Source organism: Prosopis cineraria, unplaced genomic scaffold (assembly GCF_029017545.1).
Source record: "Prosopis cineraria cultivar Desert tree isolate PC_DT_omini unplaced genomic scaffold, ASM2901754v1 PC12, whole genome shotgun sequence".
In the NCBI taxonomy this organism is placed as follows: Eukaryota; Viridiplantae; Streptophyta; class Magnoliopsida; order Fabales; family Fabaceae; genus Prosopis; species Prosopis cineraria.
In genome coordinates, this window is record NW_026555343.1 from 43,494,588 (window position 1) to 43,510,270 (window position 15,683).

Below are 15,683 nucleotides of genomic sequence, written 5' to 3' on the forward strand. Positions count from 1 at the left end.
GGATTTTGTCTCATTTCATGGTTACTATTTTACAAGTTCCAATGCTCATAGTAGTAAAGGGAAAGACCTAAGCTAAGGGTAGTGGAACTACTACAATTGCTTATTTGGAATTGTGTAATGAATTTGTAAAATTATGTATACGCCAATGTTTATAAATTGCTGTAGGAATGCATGCATGTATTTTTGTTGCACTTATATGAGCGTGTGAGTATCTTAGCTTTGAGATGTAAAAATGTGATATAGAGGGTTGAATATTAGTACAAGTGAAAGATTATGTGTTTTGTGACCTTGTGATGCGTGAAATTTGGCCCATAAGTATATATATGTGTAAGTATGAAAACAACACTATTCTGAAGTGAAAAAGGCCATTTGAATGGCCAAATTTGAATATGGTTGTGTTTTTTTGGATATAACTATTCAATCAAGTGAAAAATGTTCCATTACATATGGTCAAGACCCTAATGGTAGCTAATGACATAAGGTTTTAATCTGGGACCCTTAGATGTGGAAATATGACAATAGATGATCATTTCGCATCCAGGCGTCTAATTTTCAAATAAAATATTAAATTAAGATAAAACTTCTATCATTAGTTAGATTATAAAAAAGCTTCATGTGGGGGCTTGAATCATCCAAATCAGACATCGTATATAAAAATGGTACATATCAAAAGTTCATATTAAATGAGCTATCATAACAGCAAAATCTATCATATGTATTACAGCACATGGTGAACATGCCACAACGCATAACAAAGAGACATGGATTTGTTCTCTATACCACACACCACATTGAATGTGGCATATACCATGGAATATTGTCCTTTTTGGATGAAAATGATTATTTTGTCCTAATTTTCTATTATATGATATTTGTATATTTCTAAACGCTTCCGTTGTGTATAAATACATGTATTTTGGTGATTTAACTTGTTTTTTAAAGGTTTTTGGGATTCCAACTAATTTTTAAAATAATTAATTTATGTGTTTTTAATATTTGTAACTTGAAGTAATTTAGGAGTTTAAGACCCTTAATTATTGTTATTTGTGCAAAGTGGGGTACAGTTTGGCAATGTGGAGGTGAACGTTACAAAAACATGCCTATTTTGATTTATTTTTAGGGACGTTTTAGATTATTCACATTTTTTTAGTTCTAAGTAAGAACTACAGTCCATTATTGAGATTTTAATAATTAATAGTCCCTAATTGAAACTAATGGCCAAAAGGAATCCCTAATTGTCATTTTCAAACTATAATCCTATTTTTTTATTAATAAGAATTGGGATTTGAATTTAAATCAAATTTCTCATTTAGAAAAACAAAATTTTAGGGATCCAAACCCATCTGTTATTACATTTTCTAATCATTTAAAATGACATTTTAATTTTTTTTTTCATGTTTTTATTATTAATGCCTCCATGAGTTTCATATATTTTTATCTCTTGTCGATTAAAAAATATAGGTAAACTCACATTTTGGAATTTTCATTTTGAATATTAAGTCATCTCTCTTTTTTATTTAAAATTTTTTTAAGCTGCCTAAACAAAAAATTTTAAATAAATGAATTCTAAACGTTATATTTGAAAATTAGTTAAACAACTTTTAAAATAAAAAGAATAAAGGGAGTTTTAATTCTAATTATTTTCCCCAAAAAATCTCACTCTCTTAAATGAATGGATTAGTATGATGCATACTTTGTTAATTATCAATTACTTCCTCTTATTTTTAAATGTAGTAGCTGGTTGAGAAATTTATTTGTATTTTAAAGATAAAACCTCCATTTTCTTTATCTCTAACATTTATTATTTTTATTAAATTATCCTTATTTATTACACAAAATAAAAAGAGGAGTATTTTAAGAAAAAATAACATACATTTTTTATAAATAATTAACTTAATTAGTTTTTTTAAAAAATATGTAAATTAGTTGTCTAATTTTACATTTAAAATTGGAGAAAATAATGTTTGTTTTGTTATCTCCTTTTTAACCTACATTGTCTAAGCGCCCCCAGCCCCACCATCCTCTCCCTTTATCACGCGCGCGCGCGCGGAGATATGGGAGTGGTTGAACAATTGAATAAAGTGAATTTGTTTCACTGTAAAGGACCTCAACAAATAAGTGGAACCATTGGTTGTGGGAATAGACAGTGGGCTGATGGTGGTCCTTTTCTCATTTAGTTCATGTCCCATGTACCGTCTTCATTATTTCTTATTCCTACGTTCAAACATATCTTGGCATCAATTATATATAATGCACCCAGAACTGGCCTTTCTCTGGTTTTATCATAACTTAATTTACTGAATATGCATAAACTAGTTTCAAAATAGGACAAAGATGATACACTCTTAAAATATTTCTCAAGTCTGGATCCACTACCAAGTGTTGTTATCAATCAACAAGACAGGGGAAAATAAAAAAAAAAAAAAACAGTAAATAAGTCTCATGCATATATAGTTCAATTTCATCTTATATACAGCAGCAACCATTTCCATACGATCTGTTCCTCCCACACATGAGCATCCAAATATGCTTAATTATCCAGATGCATTTCTTGGCTAGCCATATGAGAAACGCCAATAAGATGTATCCGGCAACTAGTAGAAACAGTCCCAGCCAAGTCCAATCGGCTATGCTGAATATTCTACCAATTGAAGCATAGAGTTGGTCCGGCGTTATCATGACGAAGGCACTAAAGTAGGTCCGTGCCAGTGCTGTGAGAGTGATACACATCCCTATAGATAACACCCACATCACGACCTTGTTCTTCAGAGGAAGTCCACTTATAAGCAACAGGGTCGCTCCAAGAGACGCCATGAAAGCAACCGTGTTGTTGATTATGAAGTAGCGAAACTCATCTGGGAGCGTAGAAGCAAGCATGGCTTGGCCAGGACATGCACGACCACCCTCCATCTCCAAGCAATCTAAGGGTGAAGTGTTGTTCGAGATAGATATGCCTTGTTGGATGAAGCTGCCTGGAGGGTTGATCACAGATTGAAAGGTTATCGTTGAGATGACTGTTGCCGCCAGACTCAGATTCCCTCTCATCTCTTCTAACCATTCTCCATTATGCTTGAACCATTTTCCCATTCGCTTCACTATATATCTCCAACACTTCTTCAGACGAGGCTTCGCTGCTTCCTCAACAGCATCACTAGTTCTTGGTGCTTGTGGTGTTATGTCTATTTCTTTCTTTTCACTTTTGAAACCATTTTTCATCAGTATGACTTGTATTTCGAGACTCTTCAAGTCCTTTGGAATTCGATCAACAATGTCAGTGGCTATAAAACCCATCTCATTCTTCAAGTTCGATGCCTGTCGTATATTAGGAATTGACACCAGGTACCTTACAGTCTGACCACCAATAAACAAGTATATGTCATGTTGTAAGAAAAATATTGAAACTAATAAAGGATTATAGAATAATTTAGAAATTTAGATATGCTCTACTGTTTTTTAGCTGAGGAAGGATTGAGATCAATGAAGAACTGAACTTTCTTCGAGTTTGGTTAGATCTGAAACTGATCTAGTTAGCTAGTAGTGCAGAAGTAATTACACGACCAAAAGAAAGGGGAAAAATAGAAAACTACCTCACTTGCTTCAACATGATAGATAAGTGGAGAATGGTATTACTTCCATCCAAGTCTCTCCAATTGAGTATCTCATCACAAATCTCATAACTTGAATCCACCAAAGTTTTGAGGATCTCCAAGTGGTTATAAGTGACACATAAGTGCAGAACACTTTCTCCCTTGTGAAGGATCCTCATGGACTCAGGATTTTCCCTAATAAGCTCTGTCACAACCTCTAGTCTGCCTCTCATTACTGCTACGTGCAATGGAATTCTACCTTCTTGATCAAAAACCAAACATGCTTCCCCGGAAGCAGCCAAAAGTTCCTTCACGATGTGGGTGTGGCCTTCTGCTGAAGCTATGTGGAGGGCTGTGCTTCGAAACGAGTCTAGCTCAAGAGCAAGTTTAGGTTTGTGGGCAAGAAGGGCTTTGGTGAATTCAAGATGGCCAAGTGAGGCTGATATGTGCAAAGGCGTGTCAATGAAAGTAGTTCGCGAGTTAATTCTGTGGAGAATTAGAGGGTCTTGCTGAATCAGTGTCCCCAAAGTTGGAACACACCCTTTGTATGATGCTTCATACATAACTCTGATCATTTTCTCTTCTTCATGATGATGAGAATTTTCCATTTCCATGAGCGACTTCAAAGTTGGAACACGGCCTTTGTACGATGCTTCATACATAACTCTGATCAGTTTTTCCTTCGTCAGGATGATCATGAGAATTCTCCTTCTCCATAAGCGGCTTTAAAGGTGAAGCAACCCCTTTTGTATGATGCTTCATACAGAACTCTTGATCATTTTCTCCTCTCTTCATGATGACGAGATTTTTCCATTTCCATGAGCTCTGATTTCTGGGCCAAATGGATGGCGCATTTGCTTCCCATAACTACACACCAAGTCATGAAAGAATATTGATATATGATAGTTCCATATTGCAATTGTGTATAACTATTGACTTTTTTTTTTTAATTCCTAAACATAGGTTAACTTAATAGTCCATTCAGTTATTGTTTATTGGCTCCAGTGCGTTTTGAGTTGGACAGCCACATAGCATTTTTTCCTTCAATGCGTGATTACAACCTCCACTACATGAAGGCAATTTGCTCTTAAAATGTTGCACGTGTTCCTCTTAAGAGAGTAATCTTCTCAAGATTTAGTAATATAAGTTTTGATATTAATTATTATATTAAAGTTTATGATTATTTCATCCCCAAAATAAAAATTTGATGCCTACTTATTTAGCAAGAGAAACAGAGAAGGCATAAAAGTCAAAGGGTCCAAAAATATATTGTTTTGAGGTTTAAATTAAAAATGAAATTTATATTTGAGGTTATTTAGGATTAATCACATGTTTAGGTATTTAATTATGAATCAAATTAGGCCTATTCGACTCACTTAAGATATATATATGATGTTAAAAAAAAAATGAGGGAGAGAGAAGGGGACAAAGTCCATTTTGGCTACCACCGAAAATGGCCTTAAATTTGGCCCCTTAACTATTAAAAAAAATGTAATAACAATAAAAATAAAATAAAAATAATAAAATAAATAGCTGTGAGATCCACATTTTCTTTTATATAAACCACACTCCTCCTCTCATTTCTCATTTTCTAGGTGGTATGCGTCTCCTCATGCATCTCTAGCATCGTCCTTTTCTTTAGATGAGGTTCTAATTTTTCATATCATTTAAGCATTCAAAATGACTCCCATTCTTCAAACCTCTTGGTAGATTTTTTCTCATTCAGTAAGAGCTCTCTAATGATAGTATTATTTTGATACACAAAGTAAATTTTTTATAGAATAGTTAATCTGATACTATGATGATTTAAAAATAAATGTTTAGGTTGATAGTGGTATAATAAATGTTGTAGAGCATTTTTTTGAGGTTAAAACTCAAATTTGAGAATTTTTGAATTAAACTCTAGATTTATATAGTTGAATTTATATTGAATTTGGGAAGTTGTGATAAATTTTTTTATTATTAGATGTTTATTGAGCCTAAATAAATGTTTCTAAGAATATGAAAAGGATGATTTGAGACTCGAGGATAATTTTTAAATTTTTAATTTACTTTTGAACTAATTTTTAAAATATAGATTGATGAAATTTTGATATTAACAGTGTTTTGAAACTTAAATATAGTTATTGGGGCATAATAATTTAGAAAGAATTTTTGTAAATGTTAAATTGGGTGCTAACCATAGATTAGTATTAATAACAGGATCAGAAAATTATGTTATACTCTCTAACTCTACTATTAAAATTATTTTATTAGTTTCAATAATTTAAACTAATATTTATAAATAAGATATTATGTGTAGATTGTATTGTTGGTAAAATTTGTTGTGGAAGAGAAGTTGCAAGGGGTAATTTATTGAAAGGCTAGAAGGTAACCATGTTTTAATTTGTGATTAATGTCACCTATTGTTATTTGTGTGATTATTGAGAAAATTTATTAATTATTGTTGAAAAATGATTTTGTTATATTTATAGAAAAAATTGTGGAATTGTGAACACGTATTTTTAAATGTTTTTGCCAAGTGGGATGTTAAGTTGTAATATTATTAAAAATAAAAAAATTGTAAATATTATAATGTTGTACATTTATATATTGTTGATATACAATTGCTTGACTCTTGTGAGAGGTATTAGGAGATTTACTGTTGTTGTTATATTTTTATGCCACATGGTACATTCTTATTAGAGGCCTAATAGCCAATAGGTGACTTGTAAGGGATCAAGTTAATCTACCTTAGTCAGGTAATCTAGCTCTGAGTAAGGGCTGCAACTCAAGATTAATGGAAAGAATAAGAATGGTTGTTTATCATGCATTACATTATCTTTTGTATTTTTGTTAGAATTATATAATTGTTGTTTTCGCACTTAACGAGCATACATATAAATGTCCATATATATATATTATCATAAATTGACATTAATTACTGAAACTTTTGAATATCATTATGTATTTAATAACTTTTAGGAGAAGAGCCATAATAAGCATATGGAGGGGCTCCTGAGACCTAGTGATGTGGATTCACTATCTCTTTTGAATTTTTGTGATTTTAATAATGTTATATTATCAATGCTAAAGTTTTTTTTATTAACAATTATATGAACGTAATGATCTTATGATTTTAATAATGTTATATTGTCAATGCTAAGGTTGTTTATTAACAATTATATGAATGTAATGATTATAGAGCCACATGTTTGGCTTATTTTTTTTAATGAATTGCCTGTTTTAATTATTGATTTGTGATTTGCACTTGTTGACAGCATAAGATTATTTGTGTGCCTGTGAATGCGTGCGTGCGTGCGTTTGTGTGTGTGTGAGTAGTGACAAAAGTTGTTTTGTGTTATTTGTACAGTTGCTAGGTGATTATAAAATTTTAAAATATATAACTATTTTTAATTTTATACTCTCTTTGTTCAAAAATATAAAGTATTTTTTGAAGAGTTGAATGTTAAAAAATGTAAGGTATTTTTAGTTTTTCGAGGTATAATCATTGCCTTTTTTTTTCAAAGGTACCTCTATTGATAATGACTTTATATTTATTATAGAGTGTTTAATATGGGTAAATAAGAAAAGATATGGTTAATTTGAAAGTAGGTAACTACTTTATTGAGGGGTGAGATTCGATTAAAAATTTCTTATATTTTTGAATGGAGGGAAGAATTTTATTTTGTTTATCATGTTTCAATTTTTAAATGCATTATATAGGCCTTTCACATTATTTTTATTTTTAAGTGCTTGGAATTTTGGAAATAAAATTTAAGGAGTTTAAATTCTACTTAATATAAGAATATTTATTTATTTACCTTAATCTTTTCTATCATGATTGAATTAATTATTTAAGAAAAAAATTTTAAGATATTACACAACCGAAATACATTGAGCATTTTATCAGTTGAATTCCAAGGTTTGTCTGGGGTTATCATGAAGAAGGCACCAAAGTAGGCCTGTGCAAGTACTGAGACAATGATACAATCCCCATGCAATGGAATTCCACCTTCTTGATCAAAAACCAAGCATACTTGCTCATAAGCTGCCAACAGGTCCCCCACAATGTGGATGTGGCCTTCTGCAGAAGTTATACGAAGCTCTGTGCTTCTGAAGGAGTCTAGCTCAAGGGCAAGTTTGGGTTTGTGAGAAAGAAGGACTTTGGTGAATTCGAGATGGCCAAGTGAGGCTGATTTGTGCCATAGATGTGTCAATAAAAGTGGTGCGTGAGTTGATTCTGTGAAGAACTAGAGGGTGTTGCTGAATCAGTGACTTCATGGTTGAAACACATCCCCTAAGTGATGCTTCATAAAGGACTCCGATCATTTTCTCTTCTTCATGACGATGAGAATTCTCAATTTCCATGAGCTCCATTTCTTGTGCCAGTGGATGGCGCAATATTTGCTTCCTAACTACACCCCAACATGAAGATCGAGCCGTCGGCAACTGCTATAATTAGTCGATCACCAGAACACACAAAGTTTTCCTTTTTCTAGCCAAAAAAAGAAAGAAAGAAATAAAGGAACACAAAGTTTGGGTGGATGATCGAATGCTTTAGCAAAGTTTTGAAGAGATCCCTTATTGCATTAGAACTCTGTTGACTCATAAGTCATACCCCCCTCCCTTGTGGGCAAGTTAGTAACGGAGACTATAGAGATTAAGCGGCGCTGTTATCATGTTGGTCAATGAAATTAAAATTAAAATCTAACTTTATAATATTAATAAGAGAACATAGAACTAATAGACAAAAAATAAAAAGAGTAATTCTATTAAGATAATATAGAACAAGAATCTTGCTCTCTATTAATTTCAATAGCCGCACTTAAAAAACTCTCCAAAAAGCTCAAAAGTCTCAAAAGTCTATTTTATTTATGATATACTAATTTTTAAATTGCTAAGCATATTTATAATGCTAAATACAGTTCAAAATAATTGAATAAAATCTAAATAACTAGGTAATTAAATAAAAACTAAATAAACTCTAAACAAAATCTAAAGAACTAAATATCTAAATAAATATCTAGATTTCTAAATAAATATATAAATAAAAATATTAAATAATATTTATTTTTAATATATTTCTAACTTCTCAAATTATCTATTACCCCTCATAATCAATATGCTATCACTAACGTGTCTTTTTGCCATGCAGGAGCCACTAAATGTGAGAGGAAAAAGTAGCCTTTTTTCGCTGAGACAATGCTTGGAAAAGAAGGATGTGTAAATATTTTTCTTTTAACGTTGACACCGAAAGTAATATCATGCTTTTTATTAGTTTATGAGCTCTAACATATTGGAGTAAATTATATTATCATACTGGACTCATATCATGACGATGTGGGCTAATATGGCGTACTAGATTGAATGCAGGAGCGAGATCTACTTAACGGCATAAGACTTACTGTTTTCAAATTCTTAAGAAACTAAGACCAAAGTGCTTTCATTTAGTCATAAATTGACTTCGTTTAAGATAGAAAGTGACGAAAAGAAAATGTAAAGAGAATAAATTTCATATGCCTGTACAGTAATAATATTATACTCCCTCAATTCACTATATTAGTTACCTTCTAAAAGATAAATTTGATCTATAGTAATAGTCACTCATTAATAATGAATTTGTATTTCAAAATGAAATTCTCAAATACCCATGTCTATCTTACATTTTTGACTTTATCTTAATACAATCATCCTACCTCTCTTCTCTCTCCCTTCCTCTAGATAGACTTGTTCACTCATCATCTTCGCTCTCTCTTCGTCGATCACCTCTTTATCATCGAGCCGTTCCTCATCATTCCTCTATCATTGTTCCTCTTCCCATCGTCATTCACACAAGTCTCGCCGATCAAGTTGTTGTGGTTTGAAATATATTGGATTCTCACCATTCAAGTTTGATGGAAAAGGATTTTGTGAGTCTGTCATGTGATCAACTAATAGGTGTATAGTCAATAAGTCTCTTCATGAGAAAGGAAGATTTTACACCCATTTGAATTCTCTAAAGAGGTAACCTCTCTGAATCAAAAGATTTTCAGAGCACCTTGCCTAAATGATTCTTCACGTACGTCTTTCAGAATTTGTCAAGGTCGTGCGTAAGAAGAAAGTCCACTTGTTTAATTTGAATAAAGAGGCAATCGAGGATGGTGAAGAAGTAAGTAGCGCAACAACATAGCAACATGATTCTAAGGTTCAAGAAAGCAAGTAAAAAGAAGAAGATTGTCACCCATTCAACTTGAACAAGTTTCTATTTCTAAAGGAAGACTATGCACATTTGATAGAGCAAGAGAAAGACTGCAAGCACTTTGTGATGACACCTTGCTTATATGATTTGATTAGTCTCAAATTTCTACGCCTTCTGTGTTATTTTAGTTAGTCTGAAATTTAAGGTTATTTTGATCAATAATGGATGTTAAGTTTATTACAATGAATGATATTTTAGTTTATTTTGTTTAGGCTAACGTTACATGTTAATCATCTTTTATTTTAGTTAGTCTGATGGATGAATGTATTGAATTTTAGCCACTTTCTATTCTAGTGTGTCTCTATTTTGCTAGTCTGATAATGATGATATTTAAATTAATGAGAGATATGTTATGATATAGATCTAGATCTATTATAGTGAAGTTGGAACTTAAGGCAAATATGGCTCCACATAGTCTGTGTCCATAATTGCATGTGTGTGTTCACATTTGTAAAATCTCCATCACTATTCCTTGATTAACTCCAAATCTTAATTAATTAAGAGATCATATCAAGGTAAGTGACAAATTTTTCAAATTTCACGAAAAGGGATCCTAAGTTTTTAATATTTAAAATATCCCAAATAATGTTTACAATAGAAAATTAGAGTTCATTTTATATGCGAAAGCATGGGATTACAAAAAGAATCAGTGCATTTGCGTACAAGTGAAAAATAGTGAGTTTGTGCAGAAACAGAGGCATGTACCATGGCTTAGGCACAATATGCCTCAGCACATTGCATGTTTCGTGACAGCAAAATTCTACTATCATTTGACAGCACTCGAGGCAACTTTTGATGTGCCTCACTTCTCCGTCCGATGTCCAATTGATGTAATCTAGATGTCTACAGAAAGCTTTCTCCTAACTCTAACTATTGGCTTTAGTCTCATACAAATTATTTCTTAATAGAAAGTTGGACACTTATTTCAAATTTTCTGTTTTTCATCATTTTCACATAACTTGAGTACCCAAACTCATACCAAAAGCTAAAAGCTACAAACACCACCCTGACTATATTCAATAGATTAAAATGGACCTGTGCAATACACCACATCACTCATAATACGTGTAAAACATATTTTCATTGCTCAACCCCTTAATCTCAAAAAATAGAAGGGGAAGCTTTAATCACATAATTATTAGTTAATCCACATAATCACATTTCATGCACATCTCTTATTTGTACTAATATTTTAGCCTTACTATAGATCTCACAATTCATAATATACACCGTAAGGCCTAAAATACACTATATAATTTAATAAACACATAGTGTAAGTAAAGTCAAATTGAATGATCTCTAGTTGGTAATATCATGCATATATACACATAAATACTCAAAAAGTAAAGAAAGCCTACTAATAGGATGACAATCTTATGCCTCCAACTGTTTTCCTCTGTCCTTTTCTCCTCGAGTTAGTTCTTGTAATATTAAAGATAGTAGGGTGAGTACAACCACTCAATAACCACGGTCTATCTAACTCATACTAATGTATGCCATCAATTTAGATGCAAGTGTCAAGAATAACATTTTTTAAAGAGTAAACATGTTCAAGCACGCAATTCATACTTCTCATTCGTAGAAGCACGTATTCATAAGTTCATGATTTAGTAATACTATCTCTTACATGGAAACAAGATCTATTATCACATTTTCACGTGGAATAATAATAAAACTCATATTTTTCATCACTAGGGTTACAATATAGACAACAATGTGCCCTGTTATCAATATATGCATGATCACACCTCTTTTATATCCTCTTTATTCCTTTAACATGAAATCATTGGCTATTACTCATTAGGATCTTTTATACACTAATACTACCCTAACCAAAACATACGTGAGAGGGTATCCCGTGAAAGGTTTTTCTAACTCATTTGTAGGTTACAATTTTCTCTCATTTCTCACTCTATAGGGTGTCCATTTTTCCTAAACTAGTTTCCCTATTGAACAAGTAAAAAATTATTTAGCTTTGAATTCTTTGTTGAACTAGTAGGACAATCCCTCATTAAATAAGTGGGACAATATACAAAATAAACCTAGGTAAACCATTAACCTCTGATGGAAGCTTTACCACGTAAATTTAATTCTCTACTCTTTCTTTCTAGGAAAAATCTTGCCTCTCATGATCATATGATGCATATTTATGTAATAACTCACAGCATGCAAGTTTTCACTACCCAAGCATGTACAATATCTCACGTTTACATTTAACACACATTATTGAACTCCACTTAACACATAATCACATCATTATACTCCACATCATAAACATTCATAAAACTCCTAAAAACAATAATTTTTTATTGAACTTCTAATTTCAAAGTCATTAGATTTCATCCAATCACGCAACATTATGGAACTCCATCACACATAATCATGATTAATTTCAAAATGCTTCATGCCACATTACAATTCAATAACTTCACATACTTCGAACATAACATTTTAAAAACAACAAATCAATTAACACACAAAAGCACGAGAAAGAGTTTTCGCTAGTTACCTCAAATCTTTGAGAGGTCAAAGGTTTCACCTTTTAGTTACACACTCCCAGAGTTTTCACAAAGCTTAAATGGTGCAATATAATCACTCTACAATAAATCACAATATACTTCATCAATATCTCTTTGGAGATAATTTTTACTATTAACCCAACCACTTCTTCACTCTTAAGATTCATTTTCTTCTCATATAAGAGTACCTATAGGGTTTCTTAGCTTTTCCTAACTCATATTAGCTTCATTAAACTCTTATAAGTCATTAATGGAGCCATATTGCCCCAACTACCATAATTATGGTGGAATTTTGGGTATTTAATGTCCTCTAACCATTAACACTCACAAAGTCATAAATTTAGGTTCCACTAGCTTAATCAACTCATATTAACTCTATTTAAGTTAATGAGTTTGGACCCGAGCCTTTATAGACTAAAATTATCATGCTCAACCAAACCCTAACTTCTAACATCAAGAAAATAGAAGTGGATGGTAGAAATGAGTTTAGAAACCTTACCTAAAATGTTTTTCTCTAGCTCTAATATGTTTTCAAACAAACCTTCAAGGAAGTAAGCCTTAATAGAGAAATCATACTGCTTTTCATTTTCTCCTCTTCCTTTCCTTTGATCTCTCGAATGGACTGTAATTGTGTTATGCAAAAATTTAACCATGTGCTGCAGCGGACGTGCCATGCACTATGGCTCATGGCACAAAGAGGCCCATATCAACTATTTTACTCACGTGTGCCATGGCAAATAAACCACAAGCTGCGGTGTGTGGTACAGAACCTCCTCATTTAGATTTTCTTCCTCTTTTTATTTAGGTGATCGGATTTCTCTTCAAACTTGTATTTAGGGTTGAAATTAAAATCAAACATGCTCGTTGGACTTCTCTAGCCACATACCTCACTAATAAACTTAATCACTTAATTAAGCTCATTTAATCAAGCTTTAAATTTGAGGATGTTAACAACATCAAAGTGAAAAGTAAAAGGGGTTTTTGGTGCATTAGTAAATTGTATTTGTAATATTTTTCTTATTGTAGACATCCTTTATGAGTGGATCGCCCCAAACATAAGAATTGGACCTTTGAGTGTGTTTTCTCTTTTACTCAAACTATTTTGCAATTCTTTTAAGGTTGTGAAGGGGTTGAGATAGAGAGCACAAGTTGAGTAGTTATCTTGAGGTTTTGTGTTTTGTTTTTATCAAATACAGCCTAATTTTTTAGGTGAGGATTATTATTTACTCAAAAATAATTCTTCTAGCACAAATTTGTCTTTCTTGTTCCTCAAAACTCTTCAATTCTCCATTTGAAATCCATGGGGTTTTAATATTACTATTATCGCTTCAATTCAATCAATCAGTTTCTTCCTTTATCTTCTTTGTTTACAATTAATTCATTCTCCATATCTCTCTTACACACAAACGCATACATTAGCAATAATATTTGGTTACTAAAGGACCACTTCTTATGTTTGGGGTGTTTAAACCACATGCTCCATAAAGGTGTTTACAATTTTAAATAAAGCCATGCTTGTTAAAATACTTTATTGTCAATATCATCTATTATAAAATATTTACTGCTAATATTATACGTCAATTTATATGAAAAATTAATAACAAAAACTATTAATGACCAAAATATAGAGGGTTCACAAAAATATTCACCCTTTAATCTCAATCATCCATCCACTTCTTCTAAGTGCTCCAATACTTCTTTTACTATGAAGGGATCAAACTTAAGTTAATTAGGCATTTATCTCTTCTTTCCATCACATCCTTCTTCAAATGGCTTTGATTATACTTGTTTCAACTTGTACTTCATATTGTCAATCATAGTAACTTGTAATATTAGGAAAGATCCTATTTAATTGCTTAGAGTGTAAATTCAAGTGACTTCTCTATAATATTGAAAAGATCATCTATAGTTTTTAGGTGCTTCTTGGTGTTGTAGTACTTAAATGGCTCTAAAATACCAAAGATATAAATATTTCAATAAGAGAGTTTGAGGGTTGAAAAATCAAGCGAATATTAAACCCATTAGGTGTTGAACAAAAAGGGGTTCATTTGCTCTAAAATCCTCATCATTATCATCAATATGACTAGGAGCATCATCTTTTTGAACAAAAATGGTTTCATTTGCATGATTTACTGGCCATTTAGCTTCCTAATTTTTTAGGTGAGAATTATTATTTACTCAAAAAATAATAATTCTTCTGGCATAAATTTGTCTTCTTGTTCCTCAAAACTCTTCAATTCTCCATTTGAAATCCATGGGGTTTTTAATATTGTTACTATTATCGCTTCAATTCATCATCAATCAATTTCTTCCTTTATCTTCTTTGTTTAATAATTGATTCATTCTGCATATCTCTCTTACACACAAACACATACATTAGTAATAATATTTGGTTACTAAAGGACCACTTCTTATGTTTGGGGTGTTTAAATCACATGCTCATAAAGGTTGTTTACAATTTTAAACAAAGGCATTGTTTGTTAAAATACTTTATTGTCAATATCATCTATTATAAAATATTTACTGTTAATATTATATGTTGCAATTTACATGAAAAATTACAACATAAAATATTAATGACCAAAATATAAGGGTTCACAAAAATATCACCCTTTAATCTCAATCATCCACCCACTTCTTCTAAGTGCTCTAATACTTCTTTGACTACGAAGGGATCACGCTTAAGTTAATTAGGAAATTTATCTCTTCTTTCCATCACCCTTCTTTAAATGGCTTTGATTATACTTGTTTCAACCTGTGTCCTTCATATTGTCAATCATAGTAACTTGTAATGTTAGGAAGATCCCATTCAATTGCTTAGATGTGTAAAATTCAAATGACTTCTCTATAATATTGACAAGATCATCTATAGTTTTAGGTGCTTCTTAATGTTGTAGTACTTGAATGGCTCTAAAATACTAAAGATATAAAATGTTTAAATTAAGAGAGTTTGAGGGTTGAGAATCAAGAGAATATTCAACCCAATTATCTTGTTGAACAAAAAATGGTCTCATTTGCTCTAAAATCCTCATCATTATCATCAATATGACTAGGAGCATTATCTTTCTGAACAAAAATGATTTCATTTGCATGATTTACTGGCCATTTGGCTTTGATTTCTAGTAGTACTTTGTCAATTAGGAGAGATTTCATGACTTTTTTTAGTAAATAAGTGATTATTTTGTGCCTCTACTCTTGTTCACACTCTTCTCCTTACTACCTCTTTTCTAACAATGGAAGCAATCCAATCTTTCTAAAGAAAATTTAATTTTCTTGTGCATCAAATCTAGGTCTAGCCATAGCAACTAGGAACATAACCTTACCAACATAGTTGTTGCTTTTACTTGTTCAATGTGG

General features: G+C 31.7%; 2 protein-coding genes across 2 annotated transcripts; both read right to left on the reverse strand.

Annotated features, from left to right (window-relative positions):
* Window positions 1–2,324: 2,324 nt before the first annotated feature.
* Window positions 2,325–4,460, reverse strand: LOC129288741 (ankyrin repeat-containing protein At5g02620-like). The gene has a single exon (XM_054925472.1). It carries the CDS (start codon window positions 4,283–4,285, stop codon window positions 3,584–3,586), a length of 702 nt encoding a protein of 233 aa, XP_054781447.1. The 5' UTR covers window positions 4,286–4,460; the 3' UTR covers window positions 2,325–3,583.
* Window positions 2,467–3,291, reverse strand: LOC129289384 (uncharacterized). Its single transcript, XM_054926140.1, has one exon. It carries the CDS (start codon window positions 3,289–3,291, stop codon window positions 2,467–2,469), a length of 825 nt encoding a protein of 274 aa, XP_054782115.1.
* Window positions 4,461–15,683: the final 11,223 nt, after the last annotated feature.

Coding starts and splice junctions, on each gene's coding strand:
- LOC129289384 (XM_054926140.1), bottom strand. CDS start 3,291: ATGGGTTTTATAGCCACTGACATTGTTGATCGAATTCCAAAGGACTTG.
- LOC129288741 (XM_054925472.1), bottom strand. CDS start 4,285: ATGATCATCCTGACGAAGGAAAAACTGATCAGAGTTATGTATGAAGCA.